The sequence below is a fragment of the Morone saxatilis genome, unplaced genomic scaffold, assembly GCF_004916995.1.
Source record: "Morone saxatilis isolate NCDOM2014 unplaced genomic scaffold, NCSU_SB_2.0 Contig14, whole genome shotgun sequence".
In the NCBI taxonomy this organism is placed as follows: domain Eukaryota; kingdom Metazoa; phylum Chordata; class Actinopteri; family Moronidae; genus Morone; species Morone saxatilis.
Window position 1 is genome coordinate 22,574,352 of NW_023339696.1, and position 19,393 is coordinate 22,593,744.

Genomic DNA, 19,393 nt, shown 5'->3' on the forward strand with positions numbered 1-19,393 from the left:
AACAACAGTTCTGACTCTTCAGATGGTCTTCAGAAAACAAACTATAACCCGTCTGTTACTCTGTGCAGACCTGAGGCAGGAGCTCGCGGTGCAGCAGAAACAGCAGGTTCAGGACAGGAAGCCGTCCCTCAGCAGCAGCGCAGTCAAAGAGCCTTCCTCCTCCTCCTCCTCGTCGTTGGCTGGTTTACCCACCCCCCCGCTCACCCCTCCGGACAAAAGAACAGAGGATAAAACCCTGTCTTCCTCCTCTAACCAGCCCGCCCCCTCCACCGCCGCTGCCACCACGCCATCCAGACCTCCGGCCTCAGCAGAGTCCTTCGCCACCCCGCCGCCCTCCGTCAGCAGAGGTCGGTCCACGTGTGCTGTGGTGTTACAGCAGTTATCAGACAGTAGAGGTCACTAATGTCACGCTAACTTTACGTTTATGTTCACACCCGCTTGTTTTATCATAAAGTTCCTCCGGCTGTAGTCATAAAGCTTCCAAACAAAAAGAGTTTCTCCTTGTGATGAAAGTCTTTGATGTTTTTTAAGAATTTTCTCTCACAGTTAAAGGTAAGATCATGATGAAGATAAAAGTTATTTAAAAGCATTGCAGCCCTTCAGAGAGCTCCTAAAGCCGGGCTCTAACTCAACGAGTTTCAGTTCCATTTACGTCAGATTCCCGACATGTGTGGAGAAATCTGGTCCGGATGCTTGTCGGTACCGATGTTATCTGTGAGGGGTTTAAACACCTTAAACATCAGACCTGCTCGCAGAATCATCGCCCCGATAACTGTCAAACATGTTTAATATTTGGGAGTTAAAAATCTGGATCAATATGGAAGTGAATGAGAGCTGTTGCCAAACACGACTACTTAAAGAACGCGTCTTCCAACACGTATCATTACTGTACGCACAGTAAAAGAGCTGAGGTCTATCAGAGAGAGGAAACACATCCTCACTGCAGATCATTAATGTTTCTACAGCGCTCACTGCGATGGTTACATCTGCTTCTCCGGGAGATTACTTACAAAGATCCGGCTGCAAGTGTGCCTGATCTGAAGATCGGTGTCTCGTGTAGTCTGACCCTGCTTTAGGTGAAAAACTGTTGTTAGGGACACAGTCCTAACACTAGGACCGGCAGCATAGTAGCACCGCTGCCAGAACAGAACGATAGTGGTGACATCAACACACAGCGGGCTGGTGAAGTGAGTACCCTCTTCCATCATTCAATCACCTGACTGAAAGACAAAGACTCCCGGTTTTAGATAATCTGCAGTCTGTTTTATTTTAGCACCAGAAAACATCAAAACATTTATTTATTTTAGAAAAGTCGTACCATAGTTTAGTTATTTGCATTAGAAAAAACAACCAATAGTTATGGATGTAACACCAGTTCTATGTGTGGCCCCTAATTTAATTTTCATAATTAAAACATTCTCTATTCTTCTATTTTAGTTTGGAAAATGAATTCACAGATCATAGCATTGTTTTGCATTTTACCCCCAAAAATCAGTGACGCTGCTTTAAGTTAATGATTATCAAACATTCTGTAGTTTCAACTTCTCAGATGTGATGATTTCCTGTTTTATGTCTCCGCACTCATCCGTGGTTTTGTTTGTGCAGGTGAAAGCCTCTCAGGGACTCCTCTCACCACGTCAGCCAGAATCTCAGCTCTCAACATTGTTGGAGAGCTGCTGAGAAAAGTCGGGGTAAGAACGTCCGGAGAGAACTCATGAACCAACTCATTCACACTGTTTTATACATCAGCTGCTGACTTATCATCATGTGACGCTGCAGGGTGCTGCTGGTTTTTACTCCCAAACAAACACAAACTGATTCTTTTTTTAGAAGCAACACAATCAGTATTTGTTGTTCCTAAACAGACGTGTCCGTTTCCTGGGCGTACCTAATGACAGATGATCTCAGGGGTCCAAAGATCACTTTTCTATCAGTGGACTCGATGTTCTTTTAGTATTTTTAACTGGAACTTGTTTTTTTATGCTCTTCAGTTTCCTGTGTTGTTTCTCTGAGACTCTGGCGTCCTCTTTGACTGAGCTGTTATTATTTCAGTGGAGCTAGGTCAGCTAGCTAAAGTTGGCCGGTGTAGTTCTGTAGAAAGTCCCATCTGGTTCCATTATATTGGAGAGACAACAAACATTTAAACTCAGAAACTCAAAACCTAGATGTATAAATAGAACTACAGATGAGAAGGAACATTTTTGGGGTGAACTGCCTCTCCGTAACACCGACTCTCTACAGGACGACAGTACAAAGTGTTTACGTTCTCTGTTTCCTGCCTCGCTCTAGAATCTGGAGTCCAAGCTGGCGTCGTGTCGGGAGTACGTCCACGAGCAGACATCGACCCGCAGAGGTCACGCTGGTGGACCGGGGTCGGCGTCGGCGGCTTCGAGCAACCCCTCAGAGACCCATCCTACTAACGGCCTCTACAACAAGGGGTGAGACGCTCTGTCCGTCACAGCGCCGCCGTCTGCAGGTCCACAGCTGCAGGTCTGAGTGTGTTTGTTGTGTTTTTTAAAGGCTGGTGAAGAGGTTAGAGTTCGGAGCCGCACCCAAGCTGCTGCTGTGAGAGTGAAAGCTGCTCCACCTCGACCCCATCGTCCTCCAAGCTGCTCGTCCCCTTCCTGTCCATCCAGCCTGGACCTCCCAGACCATTAACGGTACTGTGTGCTCGCGCTGGGAGCTGCGGCGATGGATAATAATAATGGATGGATACTTGGGGATGTAGCTCTGTTTATTAGCACCACTTCTTTTCAGCACTCGCACTTAGCTTGAACTAACTTAACTGGACTTGTGCTGCATGTCACCACCTCACCTTCTTTGGTTTTGTGTGCCAAGAGTATTTTTTTGTCTCTTTTTTTGCTCAGAAAGTGTGTTAAGACTGAACATGAAGTGAATTTCTGCAGCCATAGAGTCTCTCGTGCAGAATGTTGAGTCAGACGTCACCAAACTAGTTATTTCATTGTCAGTGGAACAAGTTGTTTTAGATTTATAATGAATTACAGAAAGAAACATCAAAATATTGCAGTTGTTTTAGAAATAAGACATTTTAGGCCAAACAAAGCCTTCTAAATGCTGGAGGGACTGTTTAACAATTAACAGTAATTACAGCTAGCTAGCTAATAACTATAAACACAGCCTATAAGCTAACACACAAAACACATGAATGGACTAAAGTTTTATCGTCTTTAAAGGCTCCCGAGGTGGATCTTTAAAGCTTCATGGATGCGTTAACACAGATTCAGTTTAGATATTGAATCTGTGTAAACGGAGTCATTCAGTGGAGAGAGAAAGTTAAACAGTCCAGGACATTTTCCAGGAGTTCATGATCAGGTGGGTAGGTCAACGTTTTCACTGCGGTCTCATAACATTATGGCCTCAACCCAGAAGAAACAGTTCAAATCAAGCAGAATTGATCTTGTTTTTACAGATTTCCAGGATTCTTGTTCATTTTAAATCAAATTCTAGGTGTTTCAATGACTGGAAAATCAGTCAATTAGTGAAATTTACAGGTATTCCAGGTATTCTAGGATTTGTGGGAACTCTGCTCCGTCTATTAAAAACACCTCAGCAGTCAAACCAAAGTGAAAATGTGCTTCATGTTTAGTCTGAACACATCTTAAAGTGAGTGCTGAACACTGGAAGGGAAGCTTTTATCTCCAGCAGAGGGTTTCTGATCCACCGAGGATCTGCTTTTATACAACATGGCCCCGGAGAGAACACACACTGGAGTCCGGATAGTTTCAGATTACAGATCGATTCGTTTAACAAAAGACAGAAAACTTGGTGAATGGATGAATGGGATTGGCTGAGACTCCTGTCAATCAAGCGAACACGGTTTAAAAACAGGTTTTAATGAGCTGTGACTTTTGCTTTATAAGTGGGAGAAATGTTACTCTGCCTTTCAGAAGCGACACCTTGTGGCCGTCAGCGGTTCTGCCTCTTAAAGCTGCCTTCATTAATTAATGTTGTAATAATAAATCACATGAGAGTATTGATCGCCTTCTCTGGAGCTCCATGTAGCTTTTAGACCCTGAAGGAATGAAGGAAATGTTTTATTATCAGTGCTTTCTCTGTCCGTATTGAACCCGTTAATGTCTGTAATGGAAACTTCTAGAATTTAATAACTGCTTCTGTTTTCCTGTTGTCGTTTGTCTTTGTTGTCCTGATCCGAGTCCTTTGATATTTGGCATCAGAATCTGATCCAATACTGAAACTAAAACGGGACTCAAGCACAAATGAGATGAGATGGAACTCCAAAACCATTTGTGTCAAATGAGCTCAAAGTGAAAACATAGATATATATAAATATCAAATAATCACAGCTTTAGCACACATTATTTTTTCAGATCAAAGTGGATCCAAAAACTGCAAAGCTACTCCATTGATTTTAATAACTTTAATATAGTTTAAGTGTGCAGCTGTATTATGTAGATAAAGTCAGGGTGGCTGCTGTGGAACGACGTTAGCGTTCCCCGTTGTGAGTCCGAACCCTGAACTATAACTCTCTAAAACAACTGGCTCTAAAACATGAGCCTGATTGTCCTTTAAAAACAGAATAACCTCAAACTTCCACGGGGAACTGCTTCATAACATCACAAGCGTCTTAAAATCCCACTGAGAGCGTTTCTCCACTTAAAACGTCGAACCTGCCTCTGACTGACTCTGGTCCGATGCCACAATGTTGATGTTGCATGAAAATTGATTTAGAGTCTGCAGGCGGTATTTTATTTTGAAAATTGACCGTATTCTGTGTCCTGTTTGTCTGTGTCTGACTTCCTGCTCTGTGCTGCTCTGCTCGGTGAGTCGTGGCTTCTTTTAAAAATAGACCAGCTGTTTATTCCTCTGGTGGAATTGAAAGCGTTGCTTAGAGCCGGAGCACATCGCTGGAACCGGAGGGTTATATGTGACTTCTATCAGCAGCCACTCAATATTATGACTGGGATCAGAGTACAGGAAACAGTTCACATTCATGAACCCTTCAGCGCCACCATCAGGACAAACTTGTTAAAAGCTCTCAGAATATAAAATAATCATCAATAATCGTTGAACCTTCTGTCCAGGACTTTGATTTATTATGTGATGAATTTGAAGCCTTTGAATCTTGTTCCACCTTCAGACTGCGGAGACGCTCTCTTTTAACCTGAATCCCTCCGCGGAGCTCTACTTCTGTCTCTGCAGGAGTGAAATACGTCTCCTGTTAGTGAGGAGATATGAATACTTCAGTGAAGGCTACTCGTGTTTTATGTTAAAAAGAAACAAAAACCGTATGTTATAGGTTGTAGTGTGATATACTGTACTTCTACTGTAGGGTCACTAACGTAGGTCGAGTCTGTAGGTTGCGGGTCTGTTGAGTTGAAGGGTCAAAGGTCAGTGTGAACGCAGACGATGAGCTTTGGTGTGTTTTTCTGCCTTATGTGACTCTGTAAGAGTAGCTAACACGCTCACATACAAAGTGCTCAGACCTGTTGTGCTCTTTGTTTACCTTCAGTGCTGCTTATGTTTCTGAAAATGCAATAAAACTTGAAATGTGAAAATAAAGTTTTGGATTTTATTTCTTCTCTGGTTGAGTTTTAAAGAAAACTTCAACAATTTTGTTCATTTCTGTGAAGAAAACTAAATTAAATTGTTGTTTTTACTGTTCAGATTATTAACAGACATCGTTGATACAATCCTTTAAATCCACCTCACAAAATGTGGTAAGTATCGGTCAGGCCTCTTATAGCTTAACAACGAGCGTCGTCTCACTCTGATTGGTCGAGAGGGGGAACAGCTGCTGTCAATCATCGTTACAGAGTCAACAGGTGATCTGAATGCACTAAACATTCAGCTAACATCAACTGGAAACAATTAAATGATGAAAAGAATGATGTTATATAAGATATAAACAGGATGAAGACTCAAAGAACAACGAGACAAAAACTGAATTTGACAAAAAAAAAAGGTGCCTATTTAGTCTGTGATTGTTAAAACTTCAAAGTTCCTCAAATATCGAGAAAACTCATCAAGTAATGAGGTTTCTTGTTATATTGAGACACAATCGTATTTTTAGATAAGTCAAAATATTGAGAAAGTTTGTCATTTTAAAAAAATAAGTCAAAATATTGAGAAAGTCTGGGAGGTTCTTATTATTTTTAGATAAAAAAATCAAAATATTCTTTTTTTCAATCACATTGGCAGAAATGTGCTTCCATACATCTGATCAATATTCACAACAAATAATCTGCTCAAAATTCATCAAATTCTCAGATTTTACACAAACGTCCTGCAATTATTGATTATTCATTGTACAGATAATCAGTTGTTCTGTTATTGTTGAATATAATATATATATACTAAATAGATAGAATATAAAAGTGGAAGAACTGAGACGACACATCTGTAAGGGTTTAGTTTAATAGCACTTCACTGGTTCACAAAGCAGAAAGTCCTGCATCACAGCAGCCGTTGTACTCGTTTATTAGAGTTAAATGTTGTGTATCTGTGAGGTTTCAATCACACCGCCTAATATCAAAACTGAATATACAACAGTCGGGTTACAAATAGAGTTTTACATTCAGTTTTCAAATACAATATCCTAAATAAAATAAACCCTCAGAGGAGGTGCATAAAGAAAAGAACCTGCCTCAGTTTGTGCCCCGAAGCTTCCTGCTGTTTTACTGGATATTTGTTATATTTCCAGAATCCTTAAAAGTCTCTTATAACTGTTTTCTTTAAGATTTTTAACCTGTTTCTCAAGTTGTGACTCAGTTTTCCTGATACAAAGGTTCCTTTTTCACGCTCTTTGATTGATTTTGCTTTGTAAATCAATTTTTTAAAATATTATATGGATGATATTGATCAGAATACACTGTATCTTTATGGATGATATTGATCAGTATACACTGTATCTTTATTGGATGATATTGATCCTGTATTGATCTAGTCCAGTCACTCCGTGTTTCTTAAGTCTAGGTTGTTACGAACATGTTTAGGAATATGTTTTAAAATGTGAATATTTTCTTAAAGGGAGTCACTTGGTGAAGGGAGCCCTTTTAGTTGGATTCAAACTGCTGATACCTGGCATCCCATCTATGTCAACGTTTCAGTCTCCACTGACAGAAAACACCTAGCTTAACTGATAAAGGGGCTGATAAAGTTTGTCTGACGGTATATGGTTGCGATTTAGTGGCTTATATAATGAGCTCAATTGATTACTGATCAGGCTGATCAGCGCTCCATGCAGACTGTGTGTTTTACTAAAAGGACAGATATAAACTCCAGCTGGATTAAACGTCGCTACTTGAGAAACGTTAACAATCTGTATCATCGTGCAACAGACGCAGTTTGAGGATTGTGGGAAATATCTTCAGAGCGGCTTTAAATTTCTTTAAATAAACTTTCGTTCTGTGACTCCAACGGCACAAACTGAGAGGAGTTTAACTTTCTTTATATCTATGGGAATTCATTAAACTACCTGGAAAATAAATAAATCTGAATATAGTAAATCCACATAAACGATATGTTGTATTAATCCACAAACATCACTTCTTTTTCTTGGCTTCACTTCACAAAAAACCTTCAAATCAGATTCTGGATGATGCTTTTATTTTGTAGGAGTTCTTAAATAATTAGATTTATTTCCCCCAAATGAAGCTGAAAGAATTTGGAATCACTGAGTTTAAATTTTGTTGCATGTGATTTTGAGGTTAAATAAATATATTTCATTCTTCTGTCCAGGGGATTTTGAGTTCAACAAACAACAAGTCGGCCTCCTGAACTGTGATTTGTTTTATATATATTTTTAAATTAATGTACGTCTATATTTCTGACAAGGGGAGATAAAAGCAAAGGTGAGCAGTACTTTACTAAACAGAGCTAGAAAGAGGAAATTACGGAGCAGAGAAAAGTTTGTTGTGATGAATTTTTCTTAAAGGTTAAATATGAGATTTATAACATTAATAAACAGCGTATTCTCTATATACAGAAGACAGCCAGAGTACACAATTGGTGTGCTCTCAACTCCCCTCTGCCTGAATGTCACTGTAAACCATTCAGCACCTCTCTCTGTGGTTTGTTTCCATAGCCGGTCTGCGCTCCGACTGAAAAAACTGCTGTTTTTTATCATCTACGTCGGATTAAGGATTTATTTCCACCAAATGGTGATTGTTGGAAACACTAACAGAGACGGTTTAATTAATTTTATTCTGTTTCGCTCCAGTTTGAAGTTAAGTCAATTATCTTCTAGGTAAAATTACTGGTTTTGTCAATGGAGTCTGGTGGGCCAGTTTGAGATTCTGGTGCTATAGTGTGAAATCTAGTAACAGTTAATGTCATATTCAATCTTTAAGGAAAACTGTATTGAAGCAGCCAATATTTCCATACAACAGACACTAAAACTTCAAATTTAAACTAAAAAAACAGAGACGTTAAAATAAACTTTAAATTTTAAATTAAAAGAGTAAAAATCTTTCATTTCCCCACTTTACTCGTAGGGGGAGTTGGGCTCCGGAGAGGGGGTGCAGGCGGGAGGAGACGGGGAGCGAGGCTCTTCCTCCTGCAGCTCCACTGAGTTCTCTTTGATGGTGCTCCTCCGGCTGATGCTCCCTCCCAGCCCCAAGCTCCTCATGCTGCTGCCGCCACTGCTCCGAGGGCTGGGGCTGCCGAACGACACCTCCCCGCCGCTGCTGCCGCCACGCCTGGGAACACCCGACACATCAGGAGGAAGAGACAGAGGAGGAAGAGGAGGGTCAGAGGACAGAGGAAGAACAGAGAGCAGCTTGTTGCAAAGAGAGATTTTTTTTTTTTTTTAAAGTTGAAGCTTGAAGCCCTGAAATCTTGAGGATGAGGAAAGTAAAAAAAGGCGTTTAAGGAAGAAGAAGAATATTCCCAGGTAGCTTTGAAGACAGATCAGTAGTGTCTGAGGACAGGCGTGAAACAGGACATGAAAGGAGGAAGAGGATATGTAAAATCACAAATGATCTTCACAGGTCTTTTCTCAGACACTACATAGCAGCAGTGGCTGTGTGTCAGTTCACTCCTGAGTTGACACTAGAAAAATTACTAAAATTGGTTGCACCACAATTACTACATAAATAATTAGTTTGCTACAGAATACAGTTAATCTTTACTGGGGATGCATGATATGATGCCGAATGAAGACTGATGGACCATATGACGGCCTTTAGGGCTCGCTGTCTGGTAGAGTTACATGCTTGCTTACAGTCACTTTACGGAATTGTTTAAAATGTGATATTTCTTAAACGGAGCTTGGTGTAGAGAGCTTTTAGTGGAATTCAAATCTTTCTTCAAATTTTTCTCCTGTCCAAGGTTGAGCTCATTCTGGTCCTCGTTCTATGATACGCCCTGAATAGACCGCTGATTCGTAGCCCTATTACCTCTAATTTTGGTGTCCCTGAAGATTTTACCTGCTGAAATATTGTTGTTTTTGTTTCTCTTTTGCTTCATTGGAGGAATCAGAGCATTTTGTTCCAAACGCTGTATGTGTTTGTTTGTTTCTCTTTTCATTTGTTTTTCTTTTCTTTTCCCTTTCCTCTCATATGCCTGTTTTTTGACTATGCAAGCATGGTTCTTATGCTGGGAGGGGGTTTAATTTGTATAACGTCTTCCTATATGTTTAACGATCTAAAACTAGGCGACATGTTTCTATGTTTGTTCTGTATTGTCAACTTAATAAAGGTGCAACCGCTTTTATTTTAGTAATTCATTAAAATTTCTAACAATTTACGTTATAAATGGGCTAAGATTAAAAAGAAAAAGATTTATTTTCTGTCATCTCACTGATTAATCAGCTTAACATTTCCAGCTCCATCCGTCACCCCAGCGGGGCCTTTCAGTACCTCAGTTTGCTCCTGAGTGAAGACACCTCTCTGTTGAGAGTGTCGTTGGTCTCGCTCGCCTCCTCCAGCTCCCTCTGCAGCTTCCTGCGAGCCGCCGCCACACGCTGAGACTCCTCCTCCGCTTCCTCCAGCTGATGCTTCAGCTGCTTCACCCGCACGTTACCCTTCTCTGCCTGCACAGAGCAGAGAGGCGTTTAAAGTCCAGGTGAAAAAACGACTGAGAGAGTGATAAATGAAGCTACCATCCTCATCGGAGTTACCTGGTCTTTGTACTGCTGCGCCTGCTTCCTCTCATCCTCCATCTGGATGCTTAAATCCTTCAGCTTCTTCTCTTTCTGACGCAGGTTCTTGGCGTTGGCCTGACGCTCTCTGCAGAACACAGTCGGAACATTTAATCTTTGAAGGTTTACTGGTTAAATGTTAGTTGGGATTTAACTTCCTGTTTACCTGCTCTCAATCTCCAGCTGCTCTTCCACCTCTCTCAGTTTGACCTCGAGGGCAGTGATGGAGGATTTGAGTTTGGAGCGACCCTGGCCCTCAATCTCCTGCAGTTTGGCCTTCAGCTCTCGGTTCTGTCTCTCCAGCTGCTGACGTGATCCCTCCCGGGTCTGAGAGGAAGATCTCTCTGCAGTCAGCTCCGCACCCAGCTGATCCACCTGCACCGGACCAGGACCAGATCACAATAAGTTATAATATACTTCCTGTTAGCATCATTAAACATCCTGAATCAGAAATACCAAAAATATCGGAGTAATTTTTTTTTTTATAATTATGACTCGATTAATAGTTTTTGTATCACAAATGATAATTATGACTTTTAATCTAATAATTTCAATTTTTATCTCAAAGTTTAGACTTTTAATCCCGTAATTAGAACTTTCTATCTCACAAGATAACAATAAGAGAAAGGAACTATATTTTACACCTACGATATTTCACCCTGGACCTACCAGCTGCTGGCTCTTCCTCAGCCGGTCGTTGAGGCTCTCCACGTTGGCCTGCTCCTCCTCCAGCTCCTCCTCCAGCTGGCTGATCTTCGCGTCCAGACGGCGTTTTTCATCAGACAGCAGAGATCTGGACAAAGGGGAGTAACGAATGACTGATTTTTAAAGGCTTTAGCACTCAAAAGAATACAAATTGGTTACAATTTATTAACAATGGTTTATTAATAATATGTTAATAACACAAGATTCTCACTTTCCGGAGGAGTTACTGGTCAGCTCTTCAGAGAGCTCGTCTCTTTCTGTCTCTGCCTGCTTACGAGCTCTCTCGGCTGCTGCCAACATCTGCAGGCAGACAGACAGAGGAATAAAGAAGGTAAAAAAGAAAAGATAAAAGAAATGAAGTGATACATTGTAAGTTACATATGTTGGTGAGCTTTATGAGCTGTTACTTTGAAGCTGGCGTGTTCGAAGGCCTCACCTCTTGCAGCTGGACGATGTCGGCCTCCATGGCTTTGGATCTGCGTTCGGACTCCCGGGCTGAGGCGAGGACCTCCTTCTGGGCTGCACGCGAGTCCTCCAGATCCCTCTGGAGCTCCTTCACCTGGCCCTGAGGAGAGCAGAGCGGGAATTACAGGAAGCACTTTGTTGAAGTCTTACCCGCTGAAAGATGTTGTGTTTGTGCTGACCTGGATCTTGCGGAGCTGCTTGACTGCTTCATCTCGCCCCCTACTGGTGGCCTCCAGCTGGTCCTCCATGTCCTTCAGCTCCCCCTCCAGCTTCTTCTTGCTGCCTGATGCTTGACCTCGCTGCTTCTTCTCCTCCTCAACCTCTGCCTCCAGCTCACGCACCTGAGGGAGAGCCAGCCGGGAGGAACGCTTGCTTTATTTGATGTATTTAAATGGATAAAGTTTTGATCCCATTCAGATGTTTAAAGATCGAACTGGGATATGAAACTTTTACAGTTACAACTCATTCAAAACTTCACTTAGAAAAATATTTTTTCCCCCAGATTCAGTAGAGTGAAATCTACCATGTTCAAATTAGATTTATAAATGCATTTTAACTGATCCGATTGAGGTGATGAATCCGTCCTCCTGGTACTTCATGCACAATATCTGCACATTAGATTAAAAGGCTGATGTAAGACCAGGATGGACGCCGTTAACACTTGGTTGTACTCCACCTGTTTGAGGAGCTGCTTCCTCTTCTCCTCGCCCATCTCGTCGCGTGCGTGCAGCTCTCTCTCGTGCTGAGCTCTCAGGGCCTGAGTGTTGACCTCCAGACGCAGCTTAGCGTCCTCAGCGACCTGCAGCTCATCCTCTATCTCCTCCATCTGTGTCCTCATCTCCTCAACGATGGCCTCCAGACCACGCTTGGCCTTGTCCAGGTCATGGACCTGACGGAGGGCGGACAGAAGGTGAGAATCCGGAAATTATCTCATCTTCTGGAATAAAAGAAGATTATTTGTTTGCTCTTACGCTCTTTCCCACGTCGTCCTTGGAGCTGATGAGGTCCTCCATCTCTGCTCGGAGGGACTTCATGGTCTTCTCCGCCTCCTCTAGAGCGTCCTGGTTCTCATCCAGTGCTCTGGCCAGAGCTAACACCTTCGTCTCCTTCTCCCTCGCCTCAGCCTCTGCTCGATCCCGCTCTTCTGCAAACTTACAGGACACAGCGCGCTCCTCTGCCAGCATCTGAGGACACAGGAGATCACAGGGGATTCAATGTGGATGTAAAATGTTTTTTTGGAGTCTGGAATATCATCTTCAACCTCAGGATTAAAGGATAAGTCTGTCTTAAAACAAAAACGGAAAGCAGTAAATAATCACATTTGAGAAGCTTGAACACGCCAAACACTGAGCCTCTACAACCTTGTTGTGTTTATATTCCTGCAAACTATTCTAACTCAAACTTTACAACTTGTACAACTTTACACTCTTAAGATGGAAGTTTGAAGTCATGCAACCATGGTGTTCTTGTTCTTTTATAGCCTAATGTTAGCTTAAAAAAACATAAAAGTGGAGTTAATTTGCTCTCCACAGAGATTATTAATGTCTGTGGAGAACAAACGTTTGCTTTCTGTGGAAGGAACTAGTCCTTCTGTCCAAATCTGCTTCTAAAGTTAAAATGAGGCTTCAGCATTCAGTTACATTCAGACCTGATCAAACTTCTTCTGCTTCTTCTCCAGGTTGGAGACGAGCTGCCGCTGGCTGTCCAGATCCATTAGGACGTCCTCCAGCTCCTGCTGCAGCCGGATCCGGCTCTTCTCCAGCTTGTCGTAGGCCGAGGCCTTCTCCTCGTAATCGCCATTGGCTGCCTCCAGGTCGCGCTGCAGACGCTTCTTCCCCTCCTCCAGCAGCTCCACCGTCCCTGACATCTCGTCCAGCTTCTTCTTGTAGTCGGACAGCTGAGAGACGGGGGAAAACGGAGAAAGGGTTAGAGAAGGTTGTTTTAAGGTTTGTTCACTATTCCTCTGAAGTTACTGACCTGCATGTTGAGGCTGGAGACCTGCCTCTCCACGCCCCGTTTGGCCTCAGTCTCCTCCTCCAGCTGCTCCATCAGGTTGTTCCTGTCCTCCTCCATCTGACGCAGACGTCCGGACAGATTCAGCTTCTGACGGGTCTCCTCTGACAGCAGCTCCTGGAGGAGAAAGGTGTTAGGATTATGTGAATATTGGTCAGAACCCTCTAACTATTAGATGCCTTGTACGCTAGATATTTGACAATACATTCTAATGACTTGCTGTGTGTATTATTATGCAGCACCAACAGCAGGTCAAAAGTTTCCCTTATTCAGTGAAATATCTCAACATCTGCTTGATTAATTGGCCCCAGATGCTGTATAGGCATTCATGGTTTCCAGAAGTTACATCATAACAACTTTGGTAATTTGTTTATTTTATTATTTTATTTTATTTATGTTTTATGTTCACATAACAAGAGCTTTATAAACCATTCCTCACTTGAGCGTCCTGGAGCTGAGAGGTCAGCGTGGAGACATCTTTACTCAGCTTAATGTTCTTTCCCTCCGCCTCATTCAACAGACTCGTCGCGCTATCCAGCTCCACCTGGAAGAGACCACGAGAAAGAAAAAGATGGCAAGAGATAGAACAAAAATGTAAACTGGACTCCCAAATATTTAGTAATTAAATCAGGATTAACTTGACAACATATTCAATTTATCAAATATGAATATTGGTTGAAACTGTATTCATTATCAGTTAATTTTCTGTTGATATATTTGTTAGTTCTCAGGTGGGTACAGTTTAACTTTTAGTTAAAATTAGCCATATTTACCTTGATATATTTATATATATATATATATATATATATATATATATAAATATCAGGTATGATATACAACTACCTCATACTCGTATGAGCCGGTTAGGATACAAGACACTATTTCTGTTAGCGCCAGTACATGACTCACAGCTCATCTCCTAGAGATCGCCTCCCGACGCTCAGTCCTCCTGCCGCTCGTCCCCCAGCCGTCCGATTGAACCAGCGCGAGCTGCAAGGTCGCTTAGCTGCACCCTCCACCTCTCTTCTTCCTTGTGCGCTCCACGTCTGTTTGGCAACTGCGGAGACGATCGCAGGTCAGCGCATGGAGTCTGACGCACTCCCCGTTTCTCCAGAGCCTGCTTGGCTTTCTCCAGACCAGCTCTCACCTGGACGGAGAAACGTGGTGTTAAATGAACAGCTTAACGATTTGGGAGTGCACCATCAAATCTAAAATCTCAAGTGAACTCTACCCTCTTGGCCTGCTCCAGCTGCTCAGAGAGCTCCTCCACAGCCTGGCCGTGTTTCTGTCTCAGGTCCTGGATTTGGGCATCGTGGCTGCGCCCCTCTTCCTCCATGGCTTTCTTTAGTAGGGCCACCTCCTGCTCACGCTTTGCCCTGCCAGTCACAAATATATACACAACATCAGTACAAAACATCCAACAGGAACACAGCCTTAAAGTTGGGGCTACCGGCTTGTGTCTGGCTTACAAATGTCCTCTTTTATGCAGATGATACTGTTATTTACTTTACACCATCTCAGGAAGAACTTTGTGCCATTTACAGTCTGATTTTAGTATAAATTGTTATAATTCAAGGATTAAACATTTTACCTGTCACCACGATTTAAAGCGCAAAGATTGGCGTGCCCACAGATAATCTGCTTTTGGGAAAAGGTGCTGGACCAGTTAGATTATTGGTAAAAACGTGCCTCTCAAACACAAATGATGTATTCTGAATATTTAGAGCCTCTGTGTACAAACATCTTCTTTCTTTCAACACCCATATTGTGCTAAAAGCTGAAGGTAAGCCTTTATTTTAATAATTTAATAGCACTGAAGAATCACAGAGAGACTTTGCGAATTACTTTTTGCTTAGTTGTAGAAAAGTTTAGCACACTTCTTAAAGGTATTATACACAAATCTTTCTGTTCCTCAAACTGCTGAGGCTAACACGATTGAACTCTAATTAGGATGTGTGGATCAATCAGAGGTCGTATATGGGTCGTACAGACCGTAGCTCCTGCTGGGCGGCGGTGGTATCCAGGCTGTCCTCCAGCTCGGTGCGCAGAGCATTCAGCTCATCTCCGAGATCCCGTCGTGCCGCCTCCACCTTCCCCCTAGCCGTCCTCTCTGCCTCCAGGTCCTCCTGTAGCTCTGAAAGCATGGCCTCCAACTCCCGAACCCGCTTCACCGCCGCCCCCCGCTGGTTGCTCTCCTCATCCAAGCTGTGGACACGGACACACTTAAATAGTTTCTAACATCTTTACATCAGACTATTTTAACACTCTCAATCTATTTAAAGAATCTCAATTTAATACTGATGCTTATATGTTACCTACATAAACAAACAGCATTACAGTTATTTTAGTTATTCTTAATATCACCAGGTTGGAATCCCCCTTGAAATCAGTTAAACAAGGTGAAACACTACCACTTAGGCTAAATCATCACTATGATAAGTTGCTCTTACCGGGACTGTGTGGCCTGGAGCTCCTCCTCCTTTGCGGCTAGCAGGGCACGGAGCTCGGCTAGTTGGGCCTGAAGGTCGGCGTGCTGCTCCTGGAGGTCTGCCAGCTCCGCCTCCACCTTCCTCTTGGCCTTCTCCATGTCCAGACGACCCTTCTCCTCCTTCTTCATGCGCACTGCACACACACACACACACATACACACAGCGATGTTTTATGGGAAAATAAGTTATTAAAGTTTTCTACCTGCAGTTGGATGTTTTAGCTTCACTCTGCAGAAAGATGTTTGTGCAGAGTTTAAGAAGGATTAGATTACTTTTTAGGGATTTTAATGTGGAAATTATACTTATCACACACATTATTGTTCCAAGCATATTATTTGTATTATTTGTATGTGTCTATATATGTCTGAATAAATGTCTGGAGGGGATTATATTCAGTTTAAATGACGTTGAAACGTTTTCTTACACCCCTTAAAATCAAGGAGTCCCCACAACCCCCCCATGAAGCTTTGGCGACCCCTAGTGGATAGATGATATATCTAAACAGAAGTGAGTGCAACTGAACGAGGAACGATGAAGATGTGAGTGTTTTTGTTGTGCTGACTGACCCTCCAGATCGGAGATCATGGACTCGTGTTTGGTCTTGAGTTTGGTCAAATTCTTGGACTTCTCCTCCTCCTCGGCCAGATTAGAGCTCATATCAGCGAGCCTCTCCTCCAGAAGCTTTCGCTCCTGCAGACACGAGAACAGGTGAGAACAGCAAGTATTAAACACTGACCACGCCACAAATCCAAACCAGCCTCTTTATACCTTCTGCAGTTTGTTATTCTGGTCCTCCATTAGCAGAACGTCCTCCTCCAGCTTCTTGACTTTTCCCTCCACAGCCACTTTCTCCAGCTGCAGCTTCTGCCGAGCGTCCTCTTCCTCTGCGATGTGAGCCTCCATAAGCTGCAGGAAAAGCATCATGTGAGGTTAAAAACATAACACACAGCTGAAAAGTCTAAAAGTCCAAAAAACACCAGCAAATTCTGCATATTGCACTTTTATTGTGTTTTAATAATATTTTGATTATTGTTCAGTCTTAAGTAATATTACATTACTGTCATGTCTTTCTTTTGGCTAGAAATGTATTTAATTGACTGTATTTATATTTTCACCTGTTGACAACAGATTTAACCTTTTTTTTCTCTCGGGCTTCCATATAAGATTCAGAGTCACAAAACTGTTATTTATGTTATTTCTATATAATTATTACTATTGCGCATTAAGATGACAATGTGGACGTTGTTACGGTGATAAATATTTTGATACTGTTTTTCTTTAAACATTTTGTGCATGAAAGTTGCTCCACAGATAAAGGTTATTAATATTTTTACTATTTAGTTACTAAGTTTTGACAAAAATACCAAATTACAAGATGTTTCAAAACACAATCTTCTTATTATTTTCTTACCTAAAAATAATCGAGATATGAATCAATAATGAAAATAATTGTTAAGTCGAGCCCTAATAATAAGATACAATAATAATAATAATAATGATGATGAAGAGTGTCCACCTGTAGCTGCTGCTCCATGTCCTTCCTCTCGTGCTGCAAGGAAAGGCTGCGTTCCTCCTCCTCCTCCAGACGTGCCTCCATCTCGTGCAGCACCTCCTCCAGCTCCTGCTTCTTGGCCTCCAGTCGCACCCTCATCTCCTCGGACTCGACGTACAGCTCCGTCTCTGCATGAAGCTTAACTTCCAGCTGCGCTCGCTCCTCCATCAGCTGCAGAAGACGAAGACAGACACTTCTGTCGCTGCTGGAAATAAACATTTAAAGATTAAATAAACTAAATAAAAGACCTGATTGTGTCTCACCTGAGTGTGTTTCTGGGAGATGTCCTTCAGTTCAGCCTCGGTCTTGGCCGCCACCTCTTTCGCTGCCTTTAGCTCCTCGTCTTTCTGACCCATTTCTTCTTCTTGTCTGGTGACCTGCAGCAGCGGCTTCACCTGAACAACAAACAGACACATCCACAATTCTCAGTCTGACAGAAGAAAAGGCCTAATTAAAAGAGTTTATCTCCGTAAAATCTATTTTGTCGTTAAGTTAAGCAAAGTGTTTCATGGTCATCATTTATTTTCAACGTATGATCAATAAAAACCAATCAATGAACGTGAACGTGTGTGTGTGTGTGTGTGTGTGTAACCTTGGTGAAGAGCCTCCACCACTGCCAGTTCTTGAGTTTGAGGTAACAGGCGCAGTTCCTCTGGATGACCTTCATGGCGGTCAGCTGCTGTTGACGTTTACTGAAAGCCCTAAAAACACACACAAAGAAAGATTCAATCAGTGGTTCCCAACCTGGGGGTCGGGACCCTCACTAGGGGTCGCCAAAGCTTCATGGGAGGTGGCAAGGCCTTCTTGATTTTGAGGTGTGTCAGTTTTTCTTATCAATTCTTATTGGTATTATGAGAAAAAGTTTTTTTAAACTCACAAAATTGATTTTGTATAACTTAAAAATTACTTAAAATTAATTAAAATAACTTATCGCATTAAAGTTTATTATATCTAAACTTTGATGACCTGAACACAAGGTGTAGTAAAAGAAAATACTGAATTGGTCAAAAAAAGAAGCCAATTAAGTCTAAAAATATCAGAAAAACTCATCTTCTGATCAATATTCACAGGAAACAGCGCCACAAGTCTTTAGATACGTGTTCAGGGTCCTTACTTGCGGGCCAGGAAGCCTCTTGCTTGTGCCTGGAAGGCGATGATGACGACGGTCAGTTTGAGGTCTCTCTCTTCCTCCAGCTGAGCCAAAACTCCTGTCCTGAAGAACATCTTACTCTGACCAATACGATACAGGTTGGTATCCAGATCCAGGTGCTTTACCTGGAGGACACACAGAGAACAGCAGAGGGTTAAAATAGTAAAACATCTGCTTCTTTAAACTCCAGTTTTATAGTAAAGCTCACCATTAGACAGCAGGCCTGCTTCCCGTCCATGAAGCCCTTCGGGATCGCGTTGGCAGCCAAAATCTCATATCTACAAAACAAGAAAAACACCTATGATCAATCACATAAATCGACACTGTAACCCTTTAAAAAACAAGGTATTAATATATTAACAATGCAGTGGTTCTCAACCTTTTTCTTTAAGGGATTTTGTGAACACAAAACACAAACAGTGAACTCAGTAACTGCAGGAAGTTTCTGTAAAACCAGAGATTTGGATGAATTTTGAGCAGATTATTTCCTGTTTAGTGAATTTTTTATACAAATCTGTCTGTATTATATATTCTTTTAAATATAATTATCATATATACCAATCATACAGTCTTACTCTGCTTCTTTTTTGACAAATTCAGTGTTTCTTCTCCCTGACACTTGGCCATTGTTCTATAACTATAACTTAAATGAAGAAATGAAGAATATGCTAAGAGGCCTACTGTGTATATATTTTAAGTTTTCTTACACCCCTTTAAATCAAGAAGGCCTCGTGACCCCTGTGAAGCTTTGGCGACCCCCAGGTTGGGAACCACTGAACTAGTGGACAATATCAGAGAAGGAAACTCCCCAGCCTTAAAGACATTTACACCAGACGGCGAGGGACCAGGGCCTTTAGAATCACAGCCATCCGAACAATCGCCTCTTTGAACTGCCGCCA

At 42.1% G+C, this 19,393-nt stretch overlaps 2 protein-coding genes across 2 annotated transcripts in view; one reads left to right on the forward strand and one right to left on the reverse strand.

Annotated features, from left to right (window-relative positions):
* LOC118322714 (nuclear distribution protein nudE homolog 1-B-like) overlaps window positions 1–5,537 on the forward strand; it is a gene marked incomplete in the record, with an annotated part of 9,062 nt that extends 3,525 nt beyond the window's left edge. Inside the window, 4 exon segments of the mRNA XM_035654468.1 lie at window positions 69–347; window positions 1,606–1,691; window positions 2,290–2,438; window positions 2,521–5,537. Coding sequence (XP_035510361.1) covers window positions 69–347; window positions 1,606–1,691; window positions 2,290–2,438; window positions 2,521–2,569 — 563 coding nt within the window.
* Window positions 5,538–9,818: 4,281 nt separating this feature from the next.
* The window catches only part of LOC118322577 (myosin-11-like), a 22,873-nt gene continuing 13,298 nt past the window's right edge, over window positions 9,819–19,393 (reverse strand). The window contains exons 18-40 of the mRNA XM_035654288.1: window positions 18,703–18,772; window positions 18,459–18,619; window positions 17,937–18,045; window positions 17,608–17,739; window positions 17,309–17,515; window positions 16,561–16,698; window positions 16,359–16,482; window positions 15,754–15,925; window positions 15,296–15,508; window positions 14,535–14,679; window positions 14,316–14,450; window positions 13,743–13,847; window positions 13,268–13,420; window positions 12,939–13,187; window positions 12,262–12,474; window positions 11,967–12,179; window positions 11,470–11,631; window positions 11,262–11,390; window positions 11,037–11,125; window positions 10,790–10,913; window positions 10,287–10,495; window positions 10,100–10,208; window positions 9,819–10,012 (exon numbers count right to left, since the gene is read on the reverse strand). Coding sequence (XP_035510181.1) covers window positions 9,833–10,012; window positions 10,100–10,208; window positions 10,287–10,495; window positions 10,790–10,913; window positions 11,037–11,125; window positions 11,262–11,390; window positions 11,470–11,631; window positions 11,967–12,179; window positions 12,262–12,474; window positions 12,939–13,187; window positions 13,268–13,420; window positions 13,743–13,847; window positions 14,316–14,450; window positions 14,535–14,679; window positions 15,296–15,508; window positions 15,754–15,925; window positions 16,359–16,482; window positions 16,561–16,698; window positions 17,309–17,515; window positions 17,608–17,739; window positions 17,937–18,045; window positions 18,459–18,619; window positions 18,703–18,772 — 3,541 coding nt within the window. The 3' untranslated portion in view covers window positions 9,819–9,832. The remainder of the gene's footprint in view (window positions 10,013–10,099; window positions 10,209–10,286; window positions 10,496–10,789; window positions 10,914–11,036; window positions 11,126–11,261; window positions 11,391–11,469; window positions 11,632–11,966; window positions 12,180–12,261; window positions 12,475–12,938; window positions 13,188–13,267; window positions 13,421–13,742; window positions 13,848–14,315; window positions 14,451–14,534; window positions 14,680–15,295; window positions 15,509–15,753; window positions 15,926–16,358; window positions 16,483–16,560; window positions 16,699–17,308; window positions 17,516–17,607; window positions 17,740–17,936; window positions 18,046–18,458; window positions 18,620–18,702; window positions 18,773–19,393) is intronic.